This window comes from Erythranthe guttata, chromosome 10, assembly GCF_056151865.1.
Source record: "Erythranthe guttata isolate IM_541 chromosome 10, IM_541, whole genome shotgun sequence".
Classification (NCBI taxonomy): domain Eukaryota; kingdom Viridiplantae; phylum Streptophyta; class Magnoliopsida; order Lamiales; family Phrymaceae; genus Erythranthe; species Erythranthe guttata.
Window position 1 is genome coordinate 4933404 of NC_142542.1, and position 27166 is coordinate 4960569.

Below are 27166 nucleotides of genomic sequence, written 5' to 3' on the forward strand. Positions count from 1 at the left end.
TTAAATTTATTAATGTTTGACTCTAACTTACTTTTGTTTTAATTTTTAATTTTTAATGATATATTTTGTTAATACCTCCTTAAATATGCATTATAAATTAAGCATTTGTGGAATGATTGTTAATAATTGGATTCTGTTAGGTGGATGAGAATTAAATTCAGATCACAACTAAAATCACCAAAAACCCATTACCAACTATTGCTCCTTCAAATCCTCTCTCTCTCTCTCTCTCTCTCACACACACACACACACAAATATATATATATATATATATATATATATACACACACGTGTATAAGAGAGAAGCCCAATTGGCCAGTTTGAAGAAAAGTCGCTCGATTTGGAAAATTGATCCAATTTTGGGGAGGATGGGTGCAATGTGTTGGCCTTCTGAATCAGAGGTAGTTCTTGATTTAGTGTTCCTTCTACGGTGACGTTTTATCATACAATGGTTGGATTTGGAATGCAATAATTATCTGAATTCTTGATTTTCTTTTTTTACCTCGATTTAATTGCTTTTTTCGTAGCTTTTTTCTTTAGATGGGGGAAGTGTGTGTTATTTTGCATGCAGTTACTCAAACTCTATTCAGACTAGTATACCAACTAGTTCTAGAAAATCGCATACAGTGGTGGAGCCAGGATTTTATGTCCGGTGCCCGAATGCATTACAATTTTTCTAGCGGGGCCCGTTAATGCTACTATACACAAAAAAAAATTTATATATCTATATGGGGGTGGGCCCCCTAGCTCTAAACTGGCTCCGCCACTGATCGTGTTTTTCCCCTTTTGTTGTTGTTGTTGTTGTTGTGTTCATTGTCTTTTGGTCTCTATTGAGCAGTGGGTTATGTAACCACATATATGTCGCGTTTTAGTAGAATAATGGGATACAATGTGCATAAATATTACAAATATGTTACTATTGCAGATAAATGTGATCCGGAAAAAAGTTGCCGAAATGTGTGGAAGAAATTCCGAGGAGGTGAAAATTGTTGCATCCCCGTATAGGATTTGTCCACTAGGAGCACATATCGACCATCAGGTGCGGTTTTTTCAGTCAAATCTTGGGCGATTATGTTATGTTACGTTATATCTGTGAGTAATAGTGAATGTTACGAATGTTCGTTGTTTGTTTGATATTTGAGCTAGTATGTTTCCTTGTAGTTTCAAAGTAAGAACCGAATTGAATGTGACAGGGTGGAATCGTTTCGGCTATGACGATCAATAAGGGTATACTTCTCGGTTTCGTTCCATCCTATGATTCTCAGGTAAGTATATATATATCGTTTAGCATTTCTTGAATTCTTCATTTCATATATGATGAAACTTAACTTATATAGGAATTTCTTTTTTCAAGTCGAATGATTTTGAATTCATCTTAACGTACTCGGTAGAACAATTAGTTTAATGATTTTATGTCTCATTTCCGTGCCTAATGATTGACGAGGAACGTCGATCGTATGCGTTTTAAGGGGTTGAATAAAAAATAAATATAAAAATTTAAAAATTTATTTTTGTAGGTTATAATACAATCAGGACAGTTCGAGGGAGAAGTTAGGTTCAGGTGAATTTTGATAAATATTCGACAATCACTAATATTTTTTTTTTATGTTTTATTTATCTATAATTTTTTTGTTTGCTTGCATTTTGGCTTCATAGAGTAGATGAAGAACAACTGCCGAAAATAAATGATTCCAAGGAATATTCCAGTTCAGTGGAGGAATGTAGGTGGGGAAATTACGCGAGAGGAGCACTTTACGCATTACGAAAGAAAGGAAACAACCTAAACCAGGTCTTTATCTCGTCTCTCTTTAATTAATTGACGACACTTTTGTATGCCAACACAATTTTATTCGAAAGTCGAAAAGATATATATTTTTTTTCCTTCGATTTCCGTAACTCGGTTTTGCAGGGCATTATCGGATTTATCTCGGGTGCTGAAGGGCTCGACAGTTCGGGACTTAGCTCTTCGGCAGCTGTAAGTATGCTACTCTCAGTACAAGTTTTTTTTTTTTTTTTTTTTCTGCTTAGGCCTCGTTTGGTTGCGTAAATTAAGATTATCTTATTGAAGTCTCGTTATTTGACAGGTTGGGGTGGCTTATTTGCTTGCTTTTGAAAGTGCGAATAAGCTTACGATATCTCCCACTGAGAATATCGAGTACGATAGGTAGGCTTTTCTTATGCTTGAATAACACAATTGCCACTTTTTTCCTCCCGTAGAACTCGTTCGTATTTCGATCACCCTTATTCTATAACATGCAGGTTAATTGAAAACGAGTATTTAGGTCTGAAAAACGGGATATTGGATCAATCTGCCATTTTGCTCTCGAGCTACGGCTGTTTAACTCGTATGAACTGCAAGGTAAGTATTTCTAACCGGATTTTCGGAAAATGCAAAATCGTTTTTTTTTTTTTTTTAGCGTATGTAATCTTGTGCAGACGAAAGAACACAAACTTGTACAATGTCCAAAGTCGAGTGGAATACATAACAAAGAGACGGATAAACGATTCAAGATACTACTGGCATTTTCGGGATTGAAGCAGGCTTTGATTACAAATCCTGGATACAATTCCCGAGTTTCAGAATGTCGAGAGGCTGCAAGAATTCTCCTCAAGTAAGATTTTGTTCCGGAATCGCCCTTTGGTGCAATTCGGTGTTTCTTATTATTTTTATTATTTTTATTATTTTATCATATCTGCTGCTTACAGGGCTTCTGGGAATGAAGGGCTAGAGCCTATCCTATCGAATGGTATTTGAAAATGTTTTTCTTAATTCATTTGTATATTCGTTGAATAATCGTTACGGTTTTTGAAAATCCGTTAATTTTACTGCAGTTGAACCGGAAGCGTATGAGGAGCACAAGGTTCGTTACTTGTGTTTCCTTTTTGAAGTGATATTTGGATTTAATGCAATGTTTATTTCTTCATTTTCGATGATTTGGCTTTTTAAGGTTAATTAATGTTTTAAGAAAAAAAATCATTGCAGTGCAAATTAGACCCCAATCTTGCGAGAAGAGCAGAGCACTATTTCTCGGAGAATAAACGAGTTTTAAAAGGTATGATTATTGCAGTGATTAATTCATGAATTTTGTACTGAGTTATCGGGTTAAATTGCAGGGCTCGAGGCTTGGGCTACTGGAAATCTCGAGGATTTCGGAAAGCTTATTTCGGCGTCTGGTTTGAGTTCTATCCAGAATTATGAGAGTGGTAAGATATCAATTAATTTAAATTGTTAAAAAAACCATATTATGACACACACACACACACACACACACACACACATGACAGACATATATATATAATTATGGTGTTGTGCTATGTAATAACAGGTTGCGAGCCACTTATCCAACTGTACGAGATAATTGTGAGGGCGCCAGGTGTTTACGGGGCCCGTTTCAGTGGTGCTGGATTCCGTGGATGCTGCATTGCCTTTGTGGATGCTGACTGTGCTTTAGATGCCAGCTCATACATCAACAAGGAATATTCTAAGATCCAACCCGAATTAGCAAGCCAAATCGATCCAGACAATATGGTCCTGATATGCGATGCTGGCGATTGTGCTCGTATTATTTGAATGCTTCTTGAAATCTCATTTCGTAGAGTAACAATATCACTGTTCGATTCATTCATTCTACTCATATTGTTGTATTTATGGAGGTCCAATATACATTTAATCCTCCAACAAGCAAATATATATAATAAAGTATTTAACTAATCATAATAGCTTGTTTTACACTATGTTTATGGTAGATTAGAAGGGTCTAATACACAATATTTCTTAATAAACAAAGATAAGAGCATCATTAGAACATGCTAATCCAATTTACGAAGTACAAATTGTTGTTAGGTAAAATGAAAAAGAAATAAAAAGAAAATATTACTCTGCCCCAGAAAAGAAAAGAAAAGAAAAGAAAAGCAGGCAACAGAATCTATATGATGCCATTCTGATTTATGCGATACACCAACATATACGAAAATGCCCTCATTCTCAAGTTTTCGGCTTCTTTGAAGAAGAAGCACCACTTTCCCCAGGGTCGGGCATGCGCTTGATATTTAGGAAGTGCTCAACCTGAAATACAAAATCAGTAAGCAAATGTCGAATATAACCACACATAAATTTGTTGGGTGGTGGCATGTAATAAGACAGAGACTAACCTTTTTATCACCAAGCATGGGAGTCAATCCTCCAGTAAGACTCTTCTCTACGGTAGCAAACCCACTTCTCGGATCACTAGTTTGCCTGCAAAGACACAATACAACAAACCAAATTAACGCACCCAAGGAAGACGGATTTTTAAACGAAGTGAAAAAGGAAAGTAACACATAATATACCCTGGTTTGACATTCCCACTTAAAACAAGGTACGGTGTTTGTAGTTTCTCTTGAGCTTCCTTCATTCTCGAAACTGAAGATGATGGTGTATCTGAGTTTTTCATCTGCTTCACCTTCAACTCCTCCTGATACTGCCGCATGCGCTTCTCTTGTTTCATTTTTCCAGGTCCCTTCCCGTGGAACTTGTGTGAAAGCAGCCGGAAGGATTCCTTTGGTGTCAACTGTTGCACATGAAACAAAATTATATTTATTTTCGCTAGGTGATGCGACTAACAGATTCATATTTCATAGTTGATATTAACCTTAAACTACATGATAAAAATACATTTTTTTTCTATTATCGTGATGTTGACTGTAAAACATATCGTTCACCTGCCTTTCACAAATCAACTAGTTCGAGGTTCAACTTAACGGAACTAGGACTCCCAAAACAGACAAGATCATATACTAGGCCCAATCTAACAAGATCATTTATTCCTTGATATTTTTATTACCAGTTATATCGCACTAACCAAATCATCTCACACAAAAACATTACTTGAAGCTGAAAATATTTTGAAACTAAGAATCGATCAGGATAATGACGGAAGTAGTGAAATAACAAGTGAGAAACATATGAAACTAAGGTTAAGGCAACTTACAATTCTTCCAAACTCATCTGTCCTCTCAATTCGTATTTCCTTTCCTCCATCATTGTCGTTAATGCCAACAAGTTTGCTTTTTTTCTTATCCATGTTTCGACCACCCCATTCAGTGGTTTCCTTGAGTGAGCCACGATCTTTCAGTAGTTTGAGAGCATTAGCTAGACCCTTTCCAACAGAAGTTTCATGAATTGTCTCATCTGGAACAACTTCCTCTTCTTCCTCCTTCAGAGGAGCCACTTCTTCCACTGCTTCTTTTACCTCCGACCAGCCACCATCTACTTCCGTCATTTCATGATCAGATGTGCTTGGTGCCAAATCTTCCTCCATGAAAACACCTTCATTCTCAGGATTTTTCTCCTCTGAGAAGTACAAAAACAATCAGAATCACAGGAATTAGAAATACAGTGTGATTAAGCATAATTTAGCAGAAAGTATTGCAAGACTCAGATAGTTAAGTCAAAATTATCATAGCTATAAAAAATTCCACGGGTCTATGGAACTGGATATACCATAGACTCTGCTGCAACAGGCAGAAGGATAACCAAATGCCATAATCAAAGAAACATAACAAAATACAAGGAAATCATGGGATAGATACCACCGACTTCTCTGTTTAACAGATAAAATGCAGCAGGAACTGAAAATGTCAATTATGCATAGTACATCACAACCAGTGACTTGGTTAGACTGACCAAATACGATTTTCAACGAGAGAAGCACAAGGAGATACTGAACACTCAATAAAAGCAAACTATTTTTTTTCCTTTGACCTATTCGAGATTTATGCAACTCAAGTTATGATACAGATGATTAGTTACCACCAGTAGACATCTCTCTCTCACAATACAATACTTCACGGAAACCACTAAATCTATTTTTTCAACTGATAATGCCTCAGGCAGCAAGTATTCGGAAAAAAAAATAAAAAGCATGTTTCCCTACACAGCCATTCGAATCAATCCAACACTTTCGCCTCTTCCCTATGGTATTTTTTTTTCCTATTTTTATCTCCAAGAGCATACAAAAATTTCCACCCAACGCAACGAAAAACATAAACAGAAATAGACAAACAAGGTTGCAGGACTTCAAAAAAAATTGGTACCTTCATCAAGCTGCAGACCCCAGACAAATTCTTCCATCTCCGTGAAGACAACCTTGTTCTCTGATTGATCTACAGAACTCAAATTCGGATTTTCAGCAGTTGAATCATTGGCAGTGGAAGAAGCAAGAAGGGTTATCATCTGAGGGCCCGGTTTTTCTTTCTCATCTTGTTTTTTGAAGGCTATTTTTCTTGCCCTCTCCAAGGATTTCCGGAGCTCATCATCATCATCACCAAAAACAGTGTCGTCATCTTCTGTGCGCATGATATTTACTTTCCCAGGCCGAAGTGCTTTAGATGCCTCTTCTGCTTTAGCATATGCTGACTGGAAGGCATTGCTTCTCATCTCAGCATCAACCCTCTCTTGTTCCTTCTTAAGATTTTGCTTTCTCCCATCATTTCGTGAACCAAGATCCCCAGCACCCAATCCAGCTGTTACAGCCTCTGCTTCAAGGGCATCTATGTCCAGCTTCTCCCTCTTCCTCAAAGACTTCTTTTTCTTTGGCTTTTTAAACTTTGTCATTTCTTCTTGAGTATAATAATCTGTTGATATCTTCAAAGTTGAATTGAGATCTTCACCATACGTGCTTGCTGGTACTCCCTGAATTCTTTTCCTAAGCTGCCATTAAGTTACAAATCTATGTTATCCAATATAATTCCGCTTTTTATGCAGGAACTAGTTATCATATACATAGATCAAAAAATTACCTCTTCCAATTTTCTTTCAGCTTCACCAGTGAAACGTCCAGTTGAATCAAGAGTTAAACCCTATCATGAAAATCAAGAATGTTAATGCTGCTAAGTTGCCAACATCGCACACATATACAATTAAATAAATAATATCCAGATAAAAATTCAACCTCGTCAGCAACTGGATCATCATATTGTGGAAGCATCTTTTTTTCAGTACCAGGTTCATCACTAAACCTAGTTGTAACAAAACAAAAAAGGGAGAATGAGCCATACATATATCATATGATGTAATTAAGGCCAACGTTTGGTTAATCTTACTTGTCGACATAAACACCGGTTTTCTTCTTTGCAGCCCCATAAGCTTCATTTCTTCGCTTCTGCTCTCCAATCTCCACATTTTCAAGCATATCGACCTCTGGTATATACAATTTAACGTCACCTTAGGAAATCTGAGTCCAGAAAATACCTCAAAGGATGAAAAGCACTGGAGAAGATATTACAAGGGCTAAAAAAGACATGAGTACTGGATACTTTACCTTGATTAACATCCCCATCAGCAAGTATGCTTTGATCTTTGAGCGTCAAAACGATAGCTCCGCCTTCAAGAACTTTTTCAAGCCCATGAAGAACTTTGACCCCCCCTAAACTTTCTGCCATCAGATGGCAAAAGACAAAATGTCAGAGCACGTTGATGATTACGGTAGATGTAGAAGTGTTTCCAAGTCGATCTTTCAGCACCCACAGTTATGTAATACAGGAATTGAACTCACAGAAAAGAAAAGGATTTCTGAGTTTCTGATTTTTTACATTTTAAGTGGAGAAGCTAGTCAGCTAGTTCTGGAACATTCATCACTAGGAACAGAACTACATTTTGTAATATGACCTCAATTAATATGTATGTAAGGAATGTTCATAGTGCATGAAAAGAGTGACTTGACATGTTGAGAAAACTCTGGTGAAATATGATCATTAGTCTGCGTGCATGAGTTACTATATATATGTTCTGTAATATGTAACGGCAAATAATCTCAAATCGACATACCTGTTACGGCTTGAGTTGCTGCCTCGTCATCACTGTCTCCATCGTTCATGTTGTCCTGAAACATGCAAAGTAATATGTTAGAATTTTCTATTTGTCGTTCATTGTACAATAAAAAGAAAGAATCACTTCACATCCTTCATTAAGTGAACATTAATTTTAAGTAACCTGCTCCTCAAAAACTTTAGAAAGCTGCAATGCTTTCTCCTTTTCAGTCCTTTTATCTTCAAGCTTTCTGCTCCTGTTTACCCAAGCTAAAACCTCAGAAGCACCTTCAGAGGATTTCACCAACCTTTCTTGTCTCATTCTGAGATCAGAGTAAACATCCAAAAATTCTATTAGTTTTTACTATTTCTTCAAGATTAACATAAACCACTGTGACACCCTCCACAAGTAAAAAACAAAGCGTTATTGTTACATCACCAGTCAAAAAAAGAAGTTAATTTCGAGCTTTTTGTAGGTACACTAGTACGGTTCTAGATCCCAGTACTGTAGCCTAAAGACATGGTGTGCTTCATTTGAATAAGAGAAGGTACAAGTCATTCTTACAATTACATGTACTCAGTTTGCAACATAGCAGATAAAAGGTGATCCAATCAATTAACAAATAAAGGTTCAAACATTATATGTAAAAATATTCGATCAGGCGAGATAATTCAGTCAAAACTTAATTCAGCAGCATTTTCTAATAGAAAATCGATATCCGCATTTGAATAATCTACATCACTTCTACTTCTACTGTAACCCCTGGGCAAATGATTTGAAAAATCCAAAACCAAAAGTAGTGGAATTTTCTAGTGACAACATATTACATCCACTATAGTACCTGTGGGTACATAGGAAATGTATTAAATCGATTCTTTCGCCTAGTCCAACTAACAAGGTATTCCCTCTTGACAGTGTTTTATTTCATTATAATCCATCCATATCCCAATTCCTTCATTTAAAACATTTTTGGTGTTCGAGACCTTTTTAGTCACTAAAGCAACTGTGTCCTCTCTATTTTTCTGACAAACTAACTTTAGCTTACGAGTTTATATCACCTCCTACTTCTTTATCACATTAAACCACTTCTCTACATACGGCTCTTAGTTCTCCTACTCTTTCCAGTCGTCTTTCTTTCCCACATTTCATCACTTAATTTATCCAAATATTGCTACTTTGCACTATCATAAATTAAGATGAACAAAGAATATTAAGAAAACTTTTGCAGCATGGGAAAAGTAGGCACAGAGTTTATTGTTTCTTTTAAGGCATGTGCATCAAGAGTAGCAAAAATTCCAACCCTAAAACATGCAGAGAACAATTAGGAATAAACATGTAACATATTTTCATATAAGATAAACAAGAATGTGTGGAAGATTGTGAGAGTCAAGCAGTAAAAATTAACTTACTTAGAAATGCGCTCCCCTAAATCAGATGCTGATTGGCTATTTCCGTCAACTGACTTTTCAGCCCTATCTTGCTGCTTGAGAATTTTGGAGTCGTTCTCACCATCAGAGTTATCTACTCGCACCTTATTAGACTGATTATCACGAGAATAATCATTCTCCAATCTTAAGTGACCATCCTTCTCCGTATCCTTGACCATGTCATAACTCTCATCCTTCTGTTTACGACTACTTCTATCTCTGTCCCTTGCCCGTTCCTTTTCTTGATCTCCTTGCTTTTCTTTCTCTCTATTTTTCTCCTTCCCCTTCTCTCTCTCATCTGTATTCTTACCTCTATGCTTACCATTTTCCCTTTCCCTGTCCCTGTCCCTATCTCTGTGATCTTCTCGCTCCTTATCTTTAGCTCTATCCCTTTCCCTCTCCTTGTCTTTATCCTTTTCTCTGCTCTTCTCTATTCCCCTCTCTTTATCTCGCCCTCTCTCACCATCTCTTTCCGTCTCTTTCACCCTCTCCCGTTCCTTCTCATTCTCCTTTACCCGATCCTTTCTTTCTTTATCTCTCTCTTTTTCCCTATGCTTCTCACGATCAGAATCCTTCTCCCGGACCCTATCCTTTTCTTTCTCATCCCTGTCCTCCTTCCTCCTATCTCTATTTGACGAACGATCTTTCTCAGAATCTTTGTTCTCTTTCTCCCGTTCCTTCACACTGTCAAATGCCTTTGACCTTTCGCGATCTCTACTTCTGTGCTCTTTCTCCTCTCTCCGCCCACTGCTTTTACTCTTATCTTTGCTACGATGCTTCCCAGCAACTAATACCTCGTCAGAGCCATTTTTTTCCGCATCATCATACTCTCCACTCCACCTCTCCCTCGTAGGCGAGTCATCTTGGTTCCGTTTCTCAACACTTCTCCCACGTGAAGGTTCAGCATTATCTGATCCCATTGCCAACAAGATTAAGAAACGGTTGATTTGGGTATCTAATACCTGTATTCTCCAAATATATCATTGAAGTAAACAAAAATAAATGAAGTTAGATTAGACTCACAACAACGCCAATTAAAAAAAAATGCGCAATTGATATCAGTAAACAGTGTTCTTATTTTATTAGAATTGAAAAGTATAATCGCACCAACAAATGAAGGAAAGGTTAGCTATGAGTTCCCTAAATTGGTATAATCCACAAGCTCTTCAAACGTTCAAGTATGATTTAAACAATGATTTTCATCAGTGAACTAGATACTAGAACAAAAATTCAAACATCCCAAACCCCAGGTTTTCCTCCGATGATCGCCGCACGTAAATATTTAATTCTTTGAATTTTCACCAATGATTGTACAGAAGATAAATACAACACATCCAAATCTATAGGAACGAAAACTTCCAACTACCCCTAACACCATAGCCACACGGCAATGATTTTAATTCACCGGCTACACTTCAATTTCCTTAAAATCAAATTCATCGTGGACGAAGATAGCAAGCTACAGAATTAGGGTTCCAATAAAACAAAATATTATCATAAGAAGCTTCAGATAATTCATCAGAAAATAGTAGCACGCTCAATATATGTTCTTCGTCAATCAATTTGAACAAAAAAATCGGAAAACTCACCTTCAAATCAGACTGAGAAATTTCGAGCGCAAAAAGGAGAAAACGAAGAAGAAATATGAACAATCGAATCACCGGTGGAGGAATTATAAACTGCCCGATATAAAACCGGGCCGAGTACCGAAACTATTGGGCCTTCTTTATGGGCTTTCTACTATGAATATTTATGGGCCCATATTACGGGCCTTGAAGAAATATATTATCTTTTTTTTTTTTTGAGTAAAGAAATATATTATCTTCAAAATTCAAAAAATAAGTTGTTGAATAGCAAATAAGTTTTTCTTTTTTTTTTAAAATACTTTTACCCTATGTTTTTATTGAGTAAAAGTAGCTTATAAGTTCATTATTCAAACAAGTAAAATATTAATTCTAAAAATACGACGTAAAAGCATATCAACTAGATCTTAAAACAGCTTATCAGATGTAAGAACTTATTAGTTTAAAATAAGTTTAGCCAAACGGGTTCTAACTAATTACTTGTAATGATTCTAAGTCGACCATTTTTGCCGATACATTTTACATTTTACACCTATCGATTAAAAGCGGGATTTATCTCGTGCACACATTTTTCAATTAAAAAAGGAAAAATCAACATGCTAGATATAATGATAAGTACATTAACCTAACAAATATAAATAGTACTAATTGACTTGCACGATTAACCTTAATTAATTAAGCTCAACTAATAATCAATAATCAATCATTGCATGTCTTAAATGGGGAGACACTATTACATGAATAGATAGATAGATTATTAGTACATTCCAACATATGGCTATTAGTACATTCCAAAATTTGTTTATTTAAGGATAAGGATTTGATGTGACTTGTGATATTATATTTTATTAATCATGATATGATATTTTATTAATATTAATATGCATCATGGAGAGGCCTATTGTTAATTAAAGTCATAATTAACTTTTTTTGCTATTGGCATTTGATGATGAGTTTATAACATCCACATGTAGTGCAAATTTTGTCATAAAATAACCACAAGATTATAAATGGAATAATTGATATTGCTTTTATTTGACTTTGGCTAATAAATATTATTACTATAGGGTTGTTTTATTTTAATTAAATTGTTGTTTATTAATATTATTTAGTTGTGCAAATTACTATCACGGGTATTATTAGTTTTCCTAAGCAATTCGGTTAGAGAGACTCCAGATCTAAAGGGCACAAGGACTTTTATCAAATTTGCAAAATTTGTCTCTCCTTATACTGTAGAGAATATTTTCTAGGGGCTTTCAGCTAATTTTCCTAATTATCTAAGTGCATATATAAATAATATAAGTTAAAATACAACTACCTCCTTGAGGTAAAGTGCAATTACAAAAAAAAAATCTTTTACTTTCAATAAATTACATATAGCTCCCTGTAGTTAGTTAATTTATTACATTCACCCCACAAAAGGGTGTTAATATAAAAAATCTACAAAATTCAGGGGTGAAATCATAAATAGACCTTACTATAGAGGAACGATTGTAATTTATACCCTAAATATAATTACTGTTTGTAGTGCAAAATGAATCGTCAAAATCCAACCATGAGGGAACATTTTAATTGAATTTATTTATATTTGTTTGTTTTCCCACTTGAAGGTTTGTGGCAACCCTTGATAATTAATAATAATATGATTGGTGTACGTGTCTATTTTGTATTGCATGCTATTATATTAAGATATATATCCAAAAAAAGATAATATTGATTTAAATGATATATGGATAAGTGGGGATGAACAATTTTCACATTCTTGCGCATAATAATTAAGCGAATTAAATAAATATAGAAAAACTATAGAATATGTGATATTTTTCCATGATAAATTTGTAATGACTTAATTAATAATCGGTAATGACTTAGTTAATTATGTATCATCTAGGTTAAAAGAATGGAAAGAAATAGAAAATTCAAATATTTGGCACCTTGTGCTATATATAGATCGAGAAATGTTATTATTCTAAATAATGGAAGTAGGTAGGGGCCGTAGGGCTTAGCAATATATATCACTCATCGTACTACACAACTATGAGTTCATTCATCAACCTAATTATTCGTGTCATAAATTTACTTATAGGAGTTAGATGCTGCACCAGCTTATTTACGTCGGGGCTAGATAACCGTGAATGCAGTTAATAACTTGAGAAATTATGTGTTCGCTTTACAGACTCTTGGTGTAAATAATCATATGTATCATCTAATTTCCCATATATATACTTACCGTTATTCCTCAACACACTCATATATACGAAAGCATTTCAAAAATATTCATATGCATGTCCATAAAAAATATATATAATTCTAAAGAGATCTACGTACAATTAAACCTTTATAAACTAATACAATCGAGAGACTAGCAAAATTATACTAATATTGTATTATGTATATGTGCGCTCAAACATTCACACGTACATTTTTTTACTCTTTAATCTTCATTGCTCGTTAGTGGATTTATTCTATTAATATTGTATTTTTTAGGTTAAACAATGGATGGATATAGAAAGAAAAATAATTTCACACCTCCTGAGATAAATATTGCTATACTGAAAAGATAAAAATGTCCATATATATATATATATATATATATATATATATATATATATATATATATATATCGAAATAAAAAAAAATACATATATATAAAAAATGTATATTCGGAGTGCACGATGATTCTATGGATAATTCGTTATATATTGTTTTGAGTGTGCAAAATGTTATAAATTTCTAAGAAGGTGCAAAGTGCAAAAGCTACATAATTTGAGGTCAAAAGTGGAATTAAACCCTAATTACTTTATAATTAGTGAAAGTGCTCATTATTATGGAAAGAAGGGGACCCCATGCATGCACAGCAACTACATATGAGTTCATCATCAACCTTAATTTTTTGTCTATATAAATTTCACTCTCCCCACGTTAATATTTGTCACAAATCACACACACACACACTAGTGAAAAAAAAAAGATGAAGAACTTTGATGAAGTTATCAAAAAATGGAAACACACACCCTCATACTTCCTACATTTTCTCCTCTTTCGACTAAATCCATTCTTGTTCGAACTCGGCTACTTCGTCACACTCTCTTCCGTCGGTTTCTTGGCTCTAAAGTCAACTTCTTCGAACCCAGCTCGAAAAATCGATCTTTTCTTCACTTCCGCGTCGGCAGTAACAGTTTCCAGCATGTCCACACTCGAAATGGAGGTTTTGTCGACCACGCATCTCGTCATCTTGACCGTCCTCATGCTTCTCGGCGGAGAAGTTTTCACCTCTATGCTCCATCTTCGTTTAACGAAGGCCAAACTAAATAATAATCAAATTCGATCGAGTCAAATGATCACCGAATTTGATCATTCAAATAGCGACGTTAATACGAAACGTAAATATTGCATCGACATTTTAGCCTCTTTGGTTACGTGGTATCTAGTCGCGGTTCATGCAGTGGGGTCCGCTTCGATTGTTGTTTACTTGAGCCTCGTTCCGAGTGCGAGAAGAGTGCTCGAGAGAAAAGGCATCGGCATGGGAATATTCTCCGTGTTCACCGCAGTTTCCACGTTTGCGAATTGTGGCTTTGTGCCGACCAACGAAAATATGATTGTGTTCAAGAAGAACTCGGGGCTTCTGCTTAGTCTAATCCCGCTTGTCTTCATGGGGAACACGTTGTACCCGGTTTGTTTGCGTTTATTAATTTGGTTTACGGAGAAAGTGACGAAGAGAGCCGAATTGAGGTACGTGTTGGAGAATTCCAGGGAATTGGGATACGGGCATCTGATGCCCGGATTGGAATCGGTTTACCTGGGAATCACTGTTTTAGGGTTTGTGGTTGTTCAGATGATCGTCTTCTCTTCGTTGGAGTGGAATAATAATTTTTTCGGGGTTAGCAATTATTACGAGAGGATTGTGGGGTGTTTATTTCAAGTGGTGAATTCGAGGCATGCCGGTGAGTCGGTTTTCGATCTCGGGGCTGTTTCTCCGGCGGTCTTGGTGTTGTTTGTCATCATGATGTGAGTCTCTCTCTCTCTCTCTCTCTCTCTCTCTCTCTCTCTCTCTCTCTCTCTCTCTCTCTCTCTCTCTCTCTCTCTCTCTCTCTCTCTCTCTCTCTCTCTCTCTCTCTCTCTCTCTCTCTCTCTCTCTCTCTCTCTCATGTTAGAATTTTGTTGCAGGTACCTGCCACCATATACATCATATCTACCAATTAATGAGCATCAAGTTGCTGGTGAAAATATTACAAAGGACATTAATACTACATTAACATCAAGAAACAAGGTTTATTACAAGTGGGAAAACATAGTATTCTCACAACTCACATATCTCTCGATATTCGTCATACTCATTTGCATCACAGAGCGACGAAACATGAAAACCGACCCCATCAACTTCAACGTGCTCAACATTGTCGTCGAGGTCATCAGGTGAGAGTCCCTACACGAAACAAATCAACGACTTAATTCATATTGAATCGAATATTTTAATTTAATTTAATTTGTTTGTCTCAGTGCATATGGGAATGTGGGATTCTCGGTTGGGTACAGTTGCGAAAAGCAAATGCATTATAGTGGTGGTGGTGCTGCTGTGTGTAAGAATGCATGGTATGGTTTTGCAGGAAGATGGAGTGACGAGGGCAAATTCGTACTTATCGTTGTTATGTTCATCGGAAGGTTGAAGAAGTTCAACATGAGAGGTGGTAGAGCTTGGATTCTTGCATAGCATTATATGCATACAATGTATGTATAACTTAGTGTGTTTTTGTGTGTGGCTTTTGAACTGGATCTTGATGTATGTCCATGTAAAATTTCCATTCAAATTAAAAGGAAAAATAATTGTCACACGAGGGCGATTGTAATTACCTAAACAAGAGGGCTAATTTCGTAATTTGCCCTTACCTCAGGGGGTTGGCCGTAATCTGCCCCAAAAAAATTCATTAAACATTTCATTCTTCATACAAGTAAAACAATCAATTCAAAAAACAGAGTTGGTAGAAGAAATCACCACAATTAACAAAATTGTTCAACTTGGAAAAGAGTTTGAAGAATACAAATCTTCAAAAAAATTCAGACACATTTATTTATTACAGATTAACTGCAGAAATTGCCTAAAACCAGAATTTCCTGTGTGGCCTCCCTGCATCCTCATCTTGCATGTGCTGCAACACAAATTACCACGAGGTTAATAGTAATACTTTATCAATATCGTATTTCAGAAAAGAAAAAAGAAACAAAAAAAGAAACAAAGAGAGTATATCTAGTTATCGACACGATCAAGATCAATGTCCAGACCCGACTTCATTAGAGACCTATTGTTTCTAATGGATTCAACTATACATGATTTAAAGAACGGAAAATCCAATATTCCAAATTAGTATCGTGGAATAATTGAAAAAATAGAAGAAAGAGGGTTCAAGAAAACCAATTGATTTATCGAAATATCAAACAAATCAGCAATAGATGTCTGAGAAGCTAACGATGTCTAATCTGAACTTACGTAATATTGTGAACTATCAATTCTGTTAGCAGGTCGGAGCTCTGGTGGTTATCAATCTGTATTAGAAACTGCTGAGATTGTCCAGTTTAAACTTTATGTCTGTTTGAAAACTTGCTACCCGAGACAAATACGAAACATCTAATCTTATTATCGAAATCCACGATCCAGGCTCTAATCTATAATGACTGGAAGTGGGGGAAAAGGTTTCGTTTTTTTCGTAATAACCTGATATATAACTTACGAGCAGCAGATCCTTAAAACACACACTAAGAAGAAAAAATATTCTACTTCTCCCTTTCCGTTTCATTGGCAAGTAAGTGTACATCAATATCTCCGGAGCATACTAACATTTGTCGAACAATTTCAGCAACTACAAGTTCAATGCCGACTCCTGAGTCATGTTCAGAGCTATACATCTGATTTTGGAGCTAAGTTAAATAAGCCCTACTGTAAAAATCATATATCTGATTTTACAACTTTGTTGTGGGAATCATGTAAGATCATCGGACAATGGCCAGTCGGTGGCACAAAATTAATAACCATGTAATAAAATCAAGCCCAATTTCACCATTTATTTAGCAGCCCATAGTTGAATATGTTCTGCTGAATTATCCATAAACAAGTCTCGGCTTATTCTGATCAACGATAAAAAGCTAAACTCCTTCCAATTTTTTAAACCCTAACACATTGAATTGCCAAAATAAAAAAAAAATTAATAGCAGGAAGGCGTTGATTCAATAAATTGATTAGGGCACAAACAGGGGTCACCTTTAAAAATTAAAAGGAATGAAATCGGAATCAGAACCAATCAAATCATCGTAAGAGAAGAGGGGGCCAAGAAAAAGAAAAAAAACTCACGAAATCTTTGACGATGCCTTTGTAGACGAGGACGGGGACGGCGATTCCGAAGATTCCGGCGAGGGCAAGGTTGCGGCGGGTCCACCGGAAGTGGTGCTCGAGGTTCTCTCTCTTCGTTGCCCATTCCTCGATCCAGTGGTTCTTGCGCATCTCCATTCCTCCTCCCATCTCTCTCTTCTTGTTTGATTACTTTCTCTCTCTAGATTGGGGCAAAGACTTCGTACCAGTGAGCAGCGCTGTGGGTATAGATTGAAAATGGATTTTTCTTTTCCAATTAAATGTCATTAAAAAATAGGGCAAATTGCACATCACGCCCTAAAAGTTCTAATTTTCGCACTTTACCCCCTTCAAAATTATAAAAAGTTAACGTGTCCCTTCAATATGTTATTTTTGTTATACATTGCCTCCGATAGCAAAATTTCGATGGATTATTCATTGGCATTTAAGTATTTTTTGTTGCACATTGCCCTTTATATGTCATTTTTATTGCACGTTACCCCTAGAAAAATATTATCTTTTGCACATTGGTATTTTATAATGGTATTTTTGTTGCACAGTGTCCACCGAAAATTGACTTCTGGAGCAAAGTGTAACTAAAATAATATTTTGAAGGAGGATTATCCAGTTTTTGGATTTTTAGGGGGGGGGGGGGAATTAGAAAATGAGAAATTTGTAGGGGTGAAGTGCATTTTGTCCTAAAAAATATATTAAAAGTTTAATCGAGTTTAAAATATAAATAATATTACCACAATTAAATGTTAGAAGATAGAAGAGAGCTGAAATTACTAATTAGTCCACAGATTTGGTGGGCTTCAAATAAAACCCACCGTCTGCTTCTCTCTCCTCTCCACCATTTCTGCCCTTACTTGCGGAGAAGAAAAACGTCAGCAACACATTACATACAATTCCTTCACACCAATCGAACGATCGTGGTTCTCTCATTCTTTATCGGCCAAGATATATCTGCAATCATCTCTGTAATTTCCTCTCTTCCACTGTCACTTCGTCAATATCTGCTGGTAAATTATATCTTGATTCTTGAATGTATTGAGTTTACGAATTGGGTTATTTGTTTCTGAATACCTGCTTGCACCCGTTGCGTTGTTATTTGATGCTATTGACATCTGGCTATATTCAGCTGCGGCATTATTTTATAAGCCCTGCAAACTGTTTGATGAAATGCCTGAATGACTATGCTATTTATAGTCAACATGTGCAAACTGTTTGATGAAATGCCTGAATGACCATGATATTTATATTCTGCAGAGATACAGTGAGTGCACTCTTGTTTTTTTTTGCAGTAAGGAAGCGAAAGGCAATGGCGAAAGGTTTGATATGGGCTACTGCAGAGGACATGGCTAGGAACAGGGGCAAGGTTATATCGCTGTACCGCCAGATATTGAGAAGGCTTAATTCACCTGATCTGCCGCTCAACTTAGCGGCAAGGCTAGCAAGGAAAGCCGAGGTTCGAGCCATTTTCATGTTGGGTGCGGAGGAGCGATCCATTCACAACATTCAAGATCTTTTCGACACTGCCGATTACGCCCTCTCCATTCTAAACAAAGGCGAAATCCCCAAATATATTCAGTAATCTACATTGTCTGTTTTACCTTTAAGCTACAACTGCCAAATGTTTTCCTATGTTGGGAAATCCGATGGCATGGATCGTGTAAACATAGAACATCCCATTAAGCATAGAGTGCTGCTATGCAATGAATTTCATGTTATATGTAAGACGAAACGTATGCCTTCTTTTGGCGAAGTTCGAATCTTGACAGACAATTGTTTGTGGTAATAAAAGTGTCGAGATCGATGTTTTACTGCTAGTTTTGAACCTCACTTTGTTTTCTGCTTCAGAGTTTACAGTCTTGGCCTAAGCACAAGTTTGCTACTTCTCTATCCCATTTGAGACATTCAATTGGAGAAGAAGGCAAACTGAAATTCTTGATTTTTCTTATCCTTTTTTTGTTCTCGTTCGACAAAGGAACTTGCAGGTATAGATGTGAACTAGGTAAGTCCCATTTTTGTGCAATTGCTCGTAAATCACACGAGAGATGTATTCCACATTGGGTTAGAAAACGTCGGCAATAAGAATGGAATTCGGCTTGTTAGATATCTCCCTCCCATCGGACGTCGGCAATAAGAATCGAATTCGGCTTGTTAGATATCTCGCTCCCATCATCCGATGGGAGCGAGATAAGATATCTTGGTTTTGATCTTGAATAAAATCTCATATTGACTTGTGAACAAAACAATTTGGAAGATTACCTAAAATGGTGGTAATTTTTTTTTTTTTTTTGTTATTATTATTATTTATTTTTTAGATTAAAATGGTAGTATTTACTATATGGGTTCTTTGACCATCTTTGATGGCAAAGGGCGAAAATGGGCAAAATCGTCATTATATAAAAATTAATTTTCCAACCCCTTGGAAAATGGAAATAGTAAAAAGATCTGTGGGCCGTGTCTCTCTCTCTCTCTCTCTTGTTTAGCCCTTTCTGCTTCTGTCTCACTTCCCGAGGACAAGAAGACATCCTGCAAAACACATTGTAATAGAAAATTAAAGATCTGATTTTTAACTCAAGCTTATTGCCTCAGAATTGTCGACTGATTCGTCGGATTTTCAGCTCAGATCTGTTTGATCGGCATCTCTGTAATTCTCTCTCTTACACCGTCTTTCATTCTCCGTTGTCTGTTTTTTATACTTGGACTTATATCTATGTTTCTAGATTTAAAAATGCTTTCTTTGCTGGATTTCTTGTTATCTTTCCTTCTACCCATGCAGATCTTTGATTTTATGGTCAAGATTTTTTTATGAGTTCAGCTGTTTAGATTTCTGTTACATTTATCTTTGTCACTTTTGTTAAATTTTTGTGAAGATTCTTAAATGTTCTTCATATCTTGTCTTTTTTCATTTTCTAATTGTTTTTTTTTTTGGTTGTTAATTGTGGTGTTAATTGATTTCGTTTTGGGTGTTGATTGATTTTTCTCTTTTAGCTGAAAGGGGAAGGTGTTAATGGTGGTGTTCCTTCATTTGCGGATGGACTTATCCGATCCGATAAGATATCGTTTGTCGAATGTTCTAGATTTTAACCAGCGGTTGTAGGTTAATAGACACTGCTACGCGACAAAGAATTATTGAATTTCTGCATGAAACTACTTATTACGTGGCTTACAGATTATCGGATCAACTATTCTTTGTTTTGTCGTGTGTGCGAATGGTGGCGCTTCTTTGAAGTATTTGTCGTTTACAATTAATTTTTGTGTAGTCTAATTAGTGTTTTGTCGTGTGCGATTGATTGACACTTCTTTGAAGTATTTGTCTTTTACAATTAATTTGTGTGTAGTCTAATTAGTGTTTATGTCGTGTGCGATTGGTTGACACTTCTTTGAAGTATTTGTCGTTTACAATTAATTTGTGTATTGTCTAATTAATGTCAAGATCTTGAATTGTCGAATCCGTTAACAGGGAATGATTGACTTTATATGGCAATGCCACTATTGGTACCATGTTCGACTCGGAATAAAAATCATCTAGAACTTATTTCTGGTCTGCTTTTTCGCTTATGTTTGACCTAGCCCTTAATTTATTTGTGCAGTTTCTCGACATCAATTGCTTCGAGAGGGAGGTGCATTTGTACCTATTTACTAGATTGAAAATAATTTGCAAGTTCGTAAATCCTTACTAAACAGCATTCGGTTTGATGGAGACAGTTGTACAGCCACGGCCAATAAAACTCACCATCAAGTTGAATAAGGACAAAAATGCCGCCGATTCTTCGACTGCACCTGATTATCCGAACAATATCGAAGAATCAGAAAATGCCTCAAATAGCCAAGAAGATCAAACAAATCCAATTTCTGAAAATTCCCAATATCAGATGGTGCTCTACGATCCAGCTGTCAATAGTGGGACCCACAGCACTGAAATCGTACCAAGAAAACATCCGTTCTCCGATAATACCCCTAGGGTATTGCCATCAATAGGGGCATTCACCGTACAATGTGCCAACTGCTTCAAGTGGAGGCTCATTCCAACGAAAGAAAAGTATGAGGAAATACGAGAGCATATTATGGAACGGCCCTTCTCGTGTGAGACCGCCCGGGAGTGGCGGCCCGATATTTCGTGCGATGATCCGCCAGATTTAACACAAGATGGGACTAGGGTTTGGGCAATCGATAAACCTAGCATTGCTCAAGCGCCACCTGGCTGGCAAAGGCTTTTGAGAATACGAGGCGAAGGTGGCTCCAAATTTGCAGATGTGTATGTATTATGTATCTAATTTGTCGTTTCACATCACTTTGTCAGTTCAATTTCGAATTTTGATTAAAACTATGCAACAGGTATTATGTTGCACCTTCGGGCAAGAGACTTCGTTCGATGCTGGAAATACAGAGGTTTATATATATATATATATATATATATATATATATATATATATATATATACATGTAGTCTCTTTTATTACCACTAATCGTTTTTCAATGTTAAAAGATACAATTGATAATTATTTCCTTACATGTCTTTTTTGGTGCTTTTTTCTTTTTTTAAATACACAAGGTACCTTAATGAACACCCGGAGTATATGGTAGAAGGGCTTAGCTTTTCACAATTTTCATTCCAAGTTCCGAAGCCCTTGCAAGAAAACTATGTGAGAAAGCGCCCTCGTCCGCCACCTCAAAATGGTGCCGTTAATACAGAAGGTGACCTAAAATTTATTCCAAATTTTTTTCCCTAAAAAGTCATTAGTTGTCTTAAGATGAGCTTTGTCAGATATGAAAAGTCGTATGTTCTTTTCTCGAACATGTCCATCTTTTCCTTGCTATTACAAATGGGATTCCGATTGCTGACGTGGTCTTTGAAATGGATTTACTTTTTTTCACAACCGGAGATTGCTAATCAAATTGTGTAGATTCCCCTGAGTTAATTTTCGTATTTATATCCATTTGTGGGTAATTTATTCGGATTGTGTCTTGATTTCGTCACGAAAACTCTCGGTGCAGTGAAACCCATAGCATGGATAAGTGACAATGACGTGGACACAGATTTGCAGCTCAGTGGGCCCAGGCTTCCTGCCGAATATTCTGAAGATCCTTACCCTGCAACTCAGGCGACAAAGAAGAAGAAGATGACATCATCGTCGTCGGCGGGGGTAAAATGGTGATTTAGTTTAAAGTGGGTGTTTGTTAGTGTAATTAGTAAGATCTTTGGGAAGAAACGAAATGGTTTTCGAAGGAACTACATTTTGGGATCTTTTCGCATCTTTCGTAACATTATTTTTCAGTCTCGGTTAATGTTATGAAAAGATGTCAGAAAATTATGATGCTTGTGTTGTTGAAGATTTCAGTTGTCCTAATCTATATGTACAAATGGAGTTTTGCTAAACTTTTCCTTAATCTTTTTCTTTTTTGCTTTTTGTTTTTTAATTCCTTTTTTTTTTCATTGTATTTAATTAGTTATTATAGGCAATGTTAAAATCTTTTTTATAATAAAATTGAAATTAGGAAGAAAAATTGTTGGGCCTTTGGTTTACAATTGGTGACTTGGGCCTGGTATTCTGGTAATTGATCTTCAGATTAGTGGCATACACACGCATTTCCATGTTTCGGAAACCGAAACACCATAACACATGCCGGAAATGTTTCGGGGACGTTTCTGGTAATAATAAAAAAATGAAAACACGTTTCTACCCAAATAAATCTGAAACCCATTTTAAATGAATACTCGGAAATGGCCTATCTCTTTTGCCAAATATATAATTGAGAATAAGTATATAAGTTAAATGTTATAATATTCTTTTAGAAATTATGGATGTATTATAATATATTTAATTTTTACATATTTCCTTCATGTTTCCCCCTATTCAACTTTTTTGGAAAATGAGGTTTCCACGTATCCGTTTTCTCGTTTCGCTGTGCCTCTATTCCCGTGTCCGTGCTACATGAATAACAAATATTTACTACGTGACAAATGCACAACTTTTTTTTCTTTTCTTTTTTAAATTGGCCTACAACCGAAGCTAACTGAAGAAGAATATGTGACCTAACTCTACCCTATATGTTAATCAAAAAAAAATGCAGAACAATAATTAAAAAATATAATAATAAATAAATAAAAAGAAAAAAAACCTAATGCTTGTGGGATTTTTTTTTTCTTCTCCAAATTCCCAAATTGTCATTATCTATATTAATCATTTCCAATTCATTAGATTGGGATGTTTTCCGACACTATCATAATCATTAATCACTAAACATTAAACTGGTCCATCTCTCCATCTCTCTCTCTCTCTCTCTCTCTCTCTCTCTCTCTCTCTCTAGATAATGAAAAGGTTCTCTCTCTCTCTCTAGATAATGAAAAGGCTCTCTCTCTCTCTCTCTCTCTCTCTCTCTCTCTCTCACACACACACACACACACACATCATCTTTGATGGAAAGGTTTATATAATATCTTATATTATCATTAACAATCTACAAGTCAAATTTACTATTAAAATGAACAGCTATTTAATTTTCAAGCCTAATTATTGAAAATGGAACCCTAAAAACCTCATTAAAAATACCAAGATTTTCCATTCAACCTTTTGTTTTATCAAAACCCAAACTTATTAAACCCAAGTTTTTCCACACATTATAAGGCAATTCCAACTTGATTTGAACACGTGACATCAAATTAATGATGAAAATAAAATATTAAATGTATTTTTGATTCATTCGTCTCCACTCGTTTTGTTTACACCCTCACGCACGCAAACTAGACAGACTGTTCGGAAGTATATCGGAAACGTTGGAGGAGCCAACTAATATTGACGATAATTACTTTAGTACCTAAATTTCGGGTTCTAATTAGTATAATGACAGAATTGTCCTTTTCAATATAACATCTCAACAAACACCCCTAATTAAATTCAAAGGGTACCCTACAATACTTAGGAGGGGTTATCTAGCAATTATTGTATTGTATTTATGCAGGTATATCAATTTTTATATAGCTGGCTTTGTGGGATCCCATTCCATAAAACTATTGGGAGAAAAAAACATTTGAGTTGGCAAATAAAAGTGATTTGCATTTAATGAAATTTGGATCATCTTCAAAAGCAATTTGGCAAATGCCAATCAAGAAACACACATTGCCCCCTCTAGTGCGTGTCTTTTTTTGTGTGGCTTTCTTTCAATCAGTCATGTCTACATATGGGATATGGTTTTGTGGCACATATAGGAATCCCACTTAAGAAAACCACTACCACTTTTTTTTTTTTTTTTTTTATATATCCAATAATTTTTATTTTTAATTTACAAACAATCACACATATACTTAATAATTATACCGATTTGAATTCGGATGTAATTTTGACCGTTTTCTAGTTTGATTATGGCATAATTCAAATAACAAAACTATAGTCATTCAAGTTAGTTTTTTAATCCAACTTGAATCAGCTAGATTGAATGTCGCATGACAAATTTATGCATGAGTAAATTACATTTTGAAATGCAGATAACTCAAAATATCAAAGTTGTGGGCGTGCTCATTGATTCATGCATATCTTTCTTACGCGACATCCAATCTTGGTGATTCAGGTTGTAATAGAAAGCTAACTCAAAGAACAACACGTTCCGTGCTTTGAGTTTTGCCAAAATTCAGTACAAAATTGGTCAAAATCACGTTTGAAGTTGAAGCAATAATTTTAATTTATAAACTGAAACGATAATCACGTCTCTTTCTTGGACATGCATGCTCAAGGTTCAGTTAGTGCATCGATATTGAGGATAAATTCGAAGTCATTTCGGCACTAATTTCTTATCAATCCATATCGGTCATCACCTTGGAATAATTCGATTCCAAGCAATTTGTACTTTGCTACTTTCTTGAATGAGCTAGCTATATACAAGATAGAAAATAAAATTGTAACATCAGATGAAGCAAATATATATATATATATATACACAATTAAACTATATGATTAAGAAAACATTAGGCTTTAGCTTACGCCGCGTTCGAAATCAACGGTTCAAATCTGTACCGGTACGTGTATCATAAGATTATTTTTTTTCTAATAAAAGTGGAAATTAATAAATAAAAAATTAAAAAAAATGTATTTTATAGAGCCATCTTTTTGCATGCCTTAAGTTTTATAAATCACAAGCAAAAAGAATGTGCTTTATTTCAAGAAGTTACTCAACTTTCTATTTTGCTTTTGAACTTTGAGATAGAGAAGGATCAAATTAAGAAAGAGGCATAGAATCTCCATGGCCCAACCCTAAGATTGTGATGTCGGCCAATTAAACTTTTTGGACACATAATTAATAATTAACATTTGATTTTGTAATAATTTTAATAGATTTATTACATGTTATATAACTTTAAACTTATATATTGTCACTTATAGTGTTACATATTATATGTTTCACTTTGAAAATATCTCACCCCAATGATCAAACTTGTAAAATTATATATATTTTTTATATATGAAAACATCGACCCGAAAACGGGAGACGTTATAATAAGTTAAGTGTTTGGGTACATTTAATATGCAGTAGAACATCGATATCGATAAATTAATAAGCTCGCTTAAATAATAATTTTTTCTGGTTCTAACTCCGTGAAAACATATTAAATTATAAGTTTGACAATTTAATATTTCACCAATTAAATCCATGGGATTATATTAAACGTTACTGTGATTATAATGCATGATAAAGATGATTTCTTTTTAATAAAATAATAATAATCTATTTTACGTTTAACGAAATTAATTATATTTTTCCGGGGTTAAAGTGAGAATTCAAGGAAGTTATGGGGGGTCTAATGCGAACACAAATTTCATCCAGGGACCTGCCACTTCCATCACAATCACAGAAAACAGAGCACGTGCACTAACCCAACAATTACTGTACGTGGCAGCAATTTATAGGCTAAGCCACATATACACTTTTAGTCCATATCTGAGGAGGCAGAATGGCCCACTCTGGTGAAGACATGTCAGACTGGGTCCCACATTTGCTTACACCATGGATTTTTCTCCTTTAATTGTCTCTTATTTTTCTATTCCTTTTTAAAATGGCAAAAATTAGCAACAAAATATTATTAAATAATACGAAAACATTAATAATTTTAAAATAATTATGTCGGCAATGATAGAATTATGAAGATTTTGTCAAGAACTTTTAAATTATGATACTCAATTAATGCTTTAGCAACAAAAAAAAAAAAAAACAATATAAATTGTTCTAAGTTCTAATTACAAGTGACTTTTAAAATTTTAATTTTGTGAATAAAATTTTATATCGCTAAATAGTATATAACATTAGTGAAAACATACGTATAGTAAAATATCGATAAATTAATAGTTTTGCTTGAATAATAATGTATCGGTCCCGATACAGTCAAAACATATTAAACTATTAATTCGATAATTTAATATTTCGGTAAATTAATAAAATTTTGTTACCTCCGACTGTATTAATTTATAGATTTTTAACTGTATATTGCCAAAAGAATCATCGTCCTCTGATATGCCTATTGGTCCAGCCCAATAGACCCATATTTACTAGGCCACATGCCCAGTTTAGAAGCTATTTCTACGGAGGCCTAATCACATTCAAATTAGGTTTGAGTCCGATAAATTGATCTTGGCCCAATAAATGAAGTATAAATCGAACTTAAATTCATTTAATTAAGGTACATTTTTATTATTCAACCAATTCATCTACTCGTATTCTCTCTACTATTATCGACTATCCTCAAGTCTGACTTGAGCGTTGGAGGGGTTTCCGCTGGATCAACACACGACTTAGATTACGTGTTTTCTGTTCGCATGATTCTTAAGTTAATTAGAGTGTTTCAGGACCATCTAGCTCGTGAGCACGTGAACCACCTTGCTCTCCCAGTCCCAGCTCTTTCTAATCCAATATCCCAAGTGATATAATAATAGCATCTATCACTTCTAAAGCGAGTCGTAGAGAGAATATAAATTAAGAGTATATAAATAAAAACGAGTATTTACATCAGATTAAATTATCTTCTCAT

The 27166-nt window shown here is 35.2% G+C and overlaps 6 protein-coding genes across 7 annotated transcripts; 4 read left to right on the forward strand and 2 right to left on the reverse strand.

Moving 5' to 3' along the window:
- The first annotated feature begins 240 nt into the window (after positions 1-240).
- Positions 241-3718, forward strand: GALAK (galacturonic acid kinase). The gene is made up of 14 exons (XM_088824982.1): positions 241-401; positions 926-1039; positions 1194-1265; positions 1518-1561; positions 1657-1789; positions 1910-1975; positions 2085-2164; positions 2260-2359; positions 2437-2612; positions 2707-2747; positions 2833-2861; positions 2984-3053; positions 3115-3204; positions 3327-3718. The coding sequence occupies exons 1-14, from the start codon at positions 369-371 to the stop codon at positions 3569-3571; spliced, it is 1293 nt and encodes a 430-aa protein (XP_088681108.1). The 5' UTR covers positions 241-368; the 3' UTR covers positions 3572-3718.
- Positions 3719-3759: 41 nt separating this feature from the next.
- DOT2 (SART-1 family) lies at positions 3760-11049 on the reverse strand. 2 transcript variants are annotated; one of them, XM_012995741.2, is made up of 13 exons: positions 10806-11049; positions 9199-10178; positions 7973-8111; positions 7808-7862; positions 7302-7415; positions 7084-7180; positions 6933-6999; positions 6781-6840; positions 6076-6691; positions 4971-5332; positions 4330-4550; positions 4153-4237; positions 3760-4066 (listed from the first exon to the last, which is right to left on the reverse strand). In XM_012995741.2, the coding sequence occupies exons 2-13, from the start codon at positions 10134-10136 to the stop codon at positions 3986-3988; spliced, it is 2835 nt and encodes a 944-aa protein (XP_012851195.2). In that variant the 5' UTR covers positions 10137-10178; positions 10806-11049; the 3' UTR covers positions 3760-3985. The 2 variants fall into 2 exon arrangements, with proteins under 2 accessions (XP_012851195.2, XP_088681107.1); XM_088824981.1 differs by having other exon boundaries at positions 9199-10185; positions 10806-10866.
- A 2654-nt stretch (positions 11050-13703) lies between these two features.
- LOC105971026 (sodium transporter HKT1) lies at positions 13704-15655 on the forward strand. Its single transcript, XM_088823988.1, has 3 exons — positions 13704-14807; positions 14967-15215; positions 15300-15655. The coding sequence occupies exons 1-3, from the start codon at positions 13771-13773 to the stop codon at positions 15508-15510; spliced, it is 1497 nt and encodes a 498-aa protein (XP_088680114.1). The 5' UTR covers positions 13704-13770; the 3' UTR covers positions 15511-15655.
- A 65-nt stretch (positions 15656-15720) lies between these two features.
- On the reverse strand, positions 15721-17397 carry LOC105971027 (uncharacterized). Its single transcript, XM_012995875.2, has 2 exons — positions 17143-17397; positions 15721-15946 (listed from the first exon to the last, which is right to left on the reverse strand). Exons 1-2 carry the CDS (start codon positions 17308-17310, stop codon positions 15896-15898), a joined length of 219 nt encoding a protein of 72 aa, XP_012851329.1. The 5' UTR covers positions 17311-17397; the 3' UTR covers positions 15721-15895.
- Positions 17398-18298: 901 nt separating this feature from the next.
- On the forward strand, positions 18299-18968 carry LOC105970864 (COMPLEX 1 LYR-like protein). The gene has a single exon (XM_088823897.1). The coding sequence runs from the start codon at positions 18383-18385 to the stop codon at positions 18731-18733; it is 351 nt and encodes a 116-aa protein (XP_088680023.1). The 5' UTR covers positions 18299-18382; the 3' UTR covers positions 18734-18968.
- Positions 18969-19572: 604 nt separating this feature from the next.
- Positions 19573-22539, forward strand: LOC105971019 (methyl-CpG-binding domain-containing protein 2-like). Its single transcript, XM_088823896.1, has 5 exons — positions 19573-19795; positions 20742-21406; positions 21487-21540; positions 21704-21846; positions 22147-22539. Exons 2-5 carry the CDS (start codon positions 20847-20849, stop codon positions 22305-22307), a joined length of 918 nt encoding a protein of 305 aa, XP_088680022.1. The 5' UTR covers positions 19573-19795; positions 20742-20846; the 3' UTR covers positions 22308-22539.
- The last annotated feature ends 4627 nt before the right edge of the window (positions 22540-27166 follow it).

Excerpts from the sequence above, each read along its gene's own strand:
- LOC105971026 (XM_088823988.1), top strand. The coding sequence starts at position 13,771 with ATGAAGAACTTTGATGAAGTTATCAAAAAATGGAAACACACACCCTCA. Across the intron at positions 14,808-14,966 it reads GTGTTGTTTGTCATCATGAT|GTACCTGCCACCATATACAT; the intron begins GTGAGTCTCTCT and ends ATTTTGTTGCAG. Across the intron at positions 15,216-15,299 it reads ATTGTCGTCGAGGTCATCAG|TGCATATGGGAATGTGGGAT; the intron begins GTGAGAGTCCCT and ends TGTTTGTCTCAG.
- GALAK (XM_088824982.1), top strand. The coding sequence starts at position 369 with ATGGGTGCAATGTGTTGGCCTTCTGAATCAGAG. Across the intron at positions 1,562-1,656 it reads GAGGGAGAAGTTAGGTTCAG|AGTAGATGAAGAACAACTGC; the intron begins GTGAATTTTGAT and ends TTGGCTTCATAG. Across the intron at positions 2,613-2,706 it reads GCTGCAAGAATTCTCCTCAA|GGCTTCTGGGAATGAAGGGC; the intron begins GTAAGATTTTGT and ends TGCTGCTTACAG.
- DOT2 (XM_012995741.2), bottom strand. The coding sequence starts at position 10,136 with ATGGGATCAGATAATGCTGAACCTTCACGTGGGAGAAGTGTTGAGAAA. Across the intron at positions 8,112-9,198 it reads TTAGGGGAGCGCATTTCTAA|AATGAGACAAGAAAGGTTGG; the intron begins GTAAGTTAATTT and ends CTCTGATCTCAG. Across the intron at positions 7,863-7,972 it reads CTAAAGTTTTTGAGGAGCAG|GACAACATGAACGATGGAGA; the intron begins GTTACTTAAAAT and ends TGCATGTTTCAG.
- LOC105971027 (XM_012995875.2), bottom strand. The coding sequence starts at position 17,310 with ATGGGAGGAGGAATGGAGATGCGCAAGAACCACTGGATCGAGGAATGG. Across the intron at positions 15,947-17,142 it reads AAGGCATCGTCAAAGATTTC|CACATGCAAGATGAGGATGC; the intron begins GTGAGTTTTTTT and ends TTTGTGTTGCAG.
- LOC105970864 (XM_088823897.1), top strand. The coding sequence starts at position 18,383 with ATGACCATGATATTTATATTCTGCAGAGATACAGTGAGTGCACTCTTG.
- LOC105971019 (XM_088823896.1), top strand. The coding sequence starts at position 20,847 with ATGGAGACAGTTGTACAGCCACGGCCAATAAAACTCACCATCAAGTTG. Across the intron at positions 21,407-21,486 it reads GGCTCCAAATTTGCAGATGT|GTATTATGTTGCACCTTCGG; the intron begins GTATGTATTATG and ends ACTATGCAACAG. Across the intron at positions 21,541-21,703 it reads TCGATGCTGGAAATACAGAG|GTACCTTAATGAACACCCGG; the intron begins GTTTATATATAT and ends TAAATACACAAG.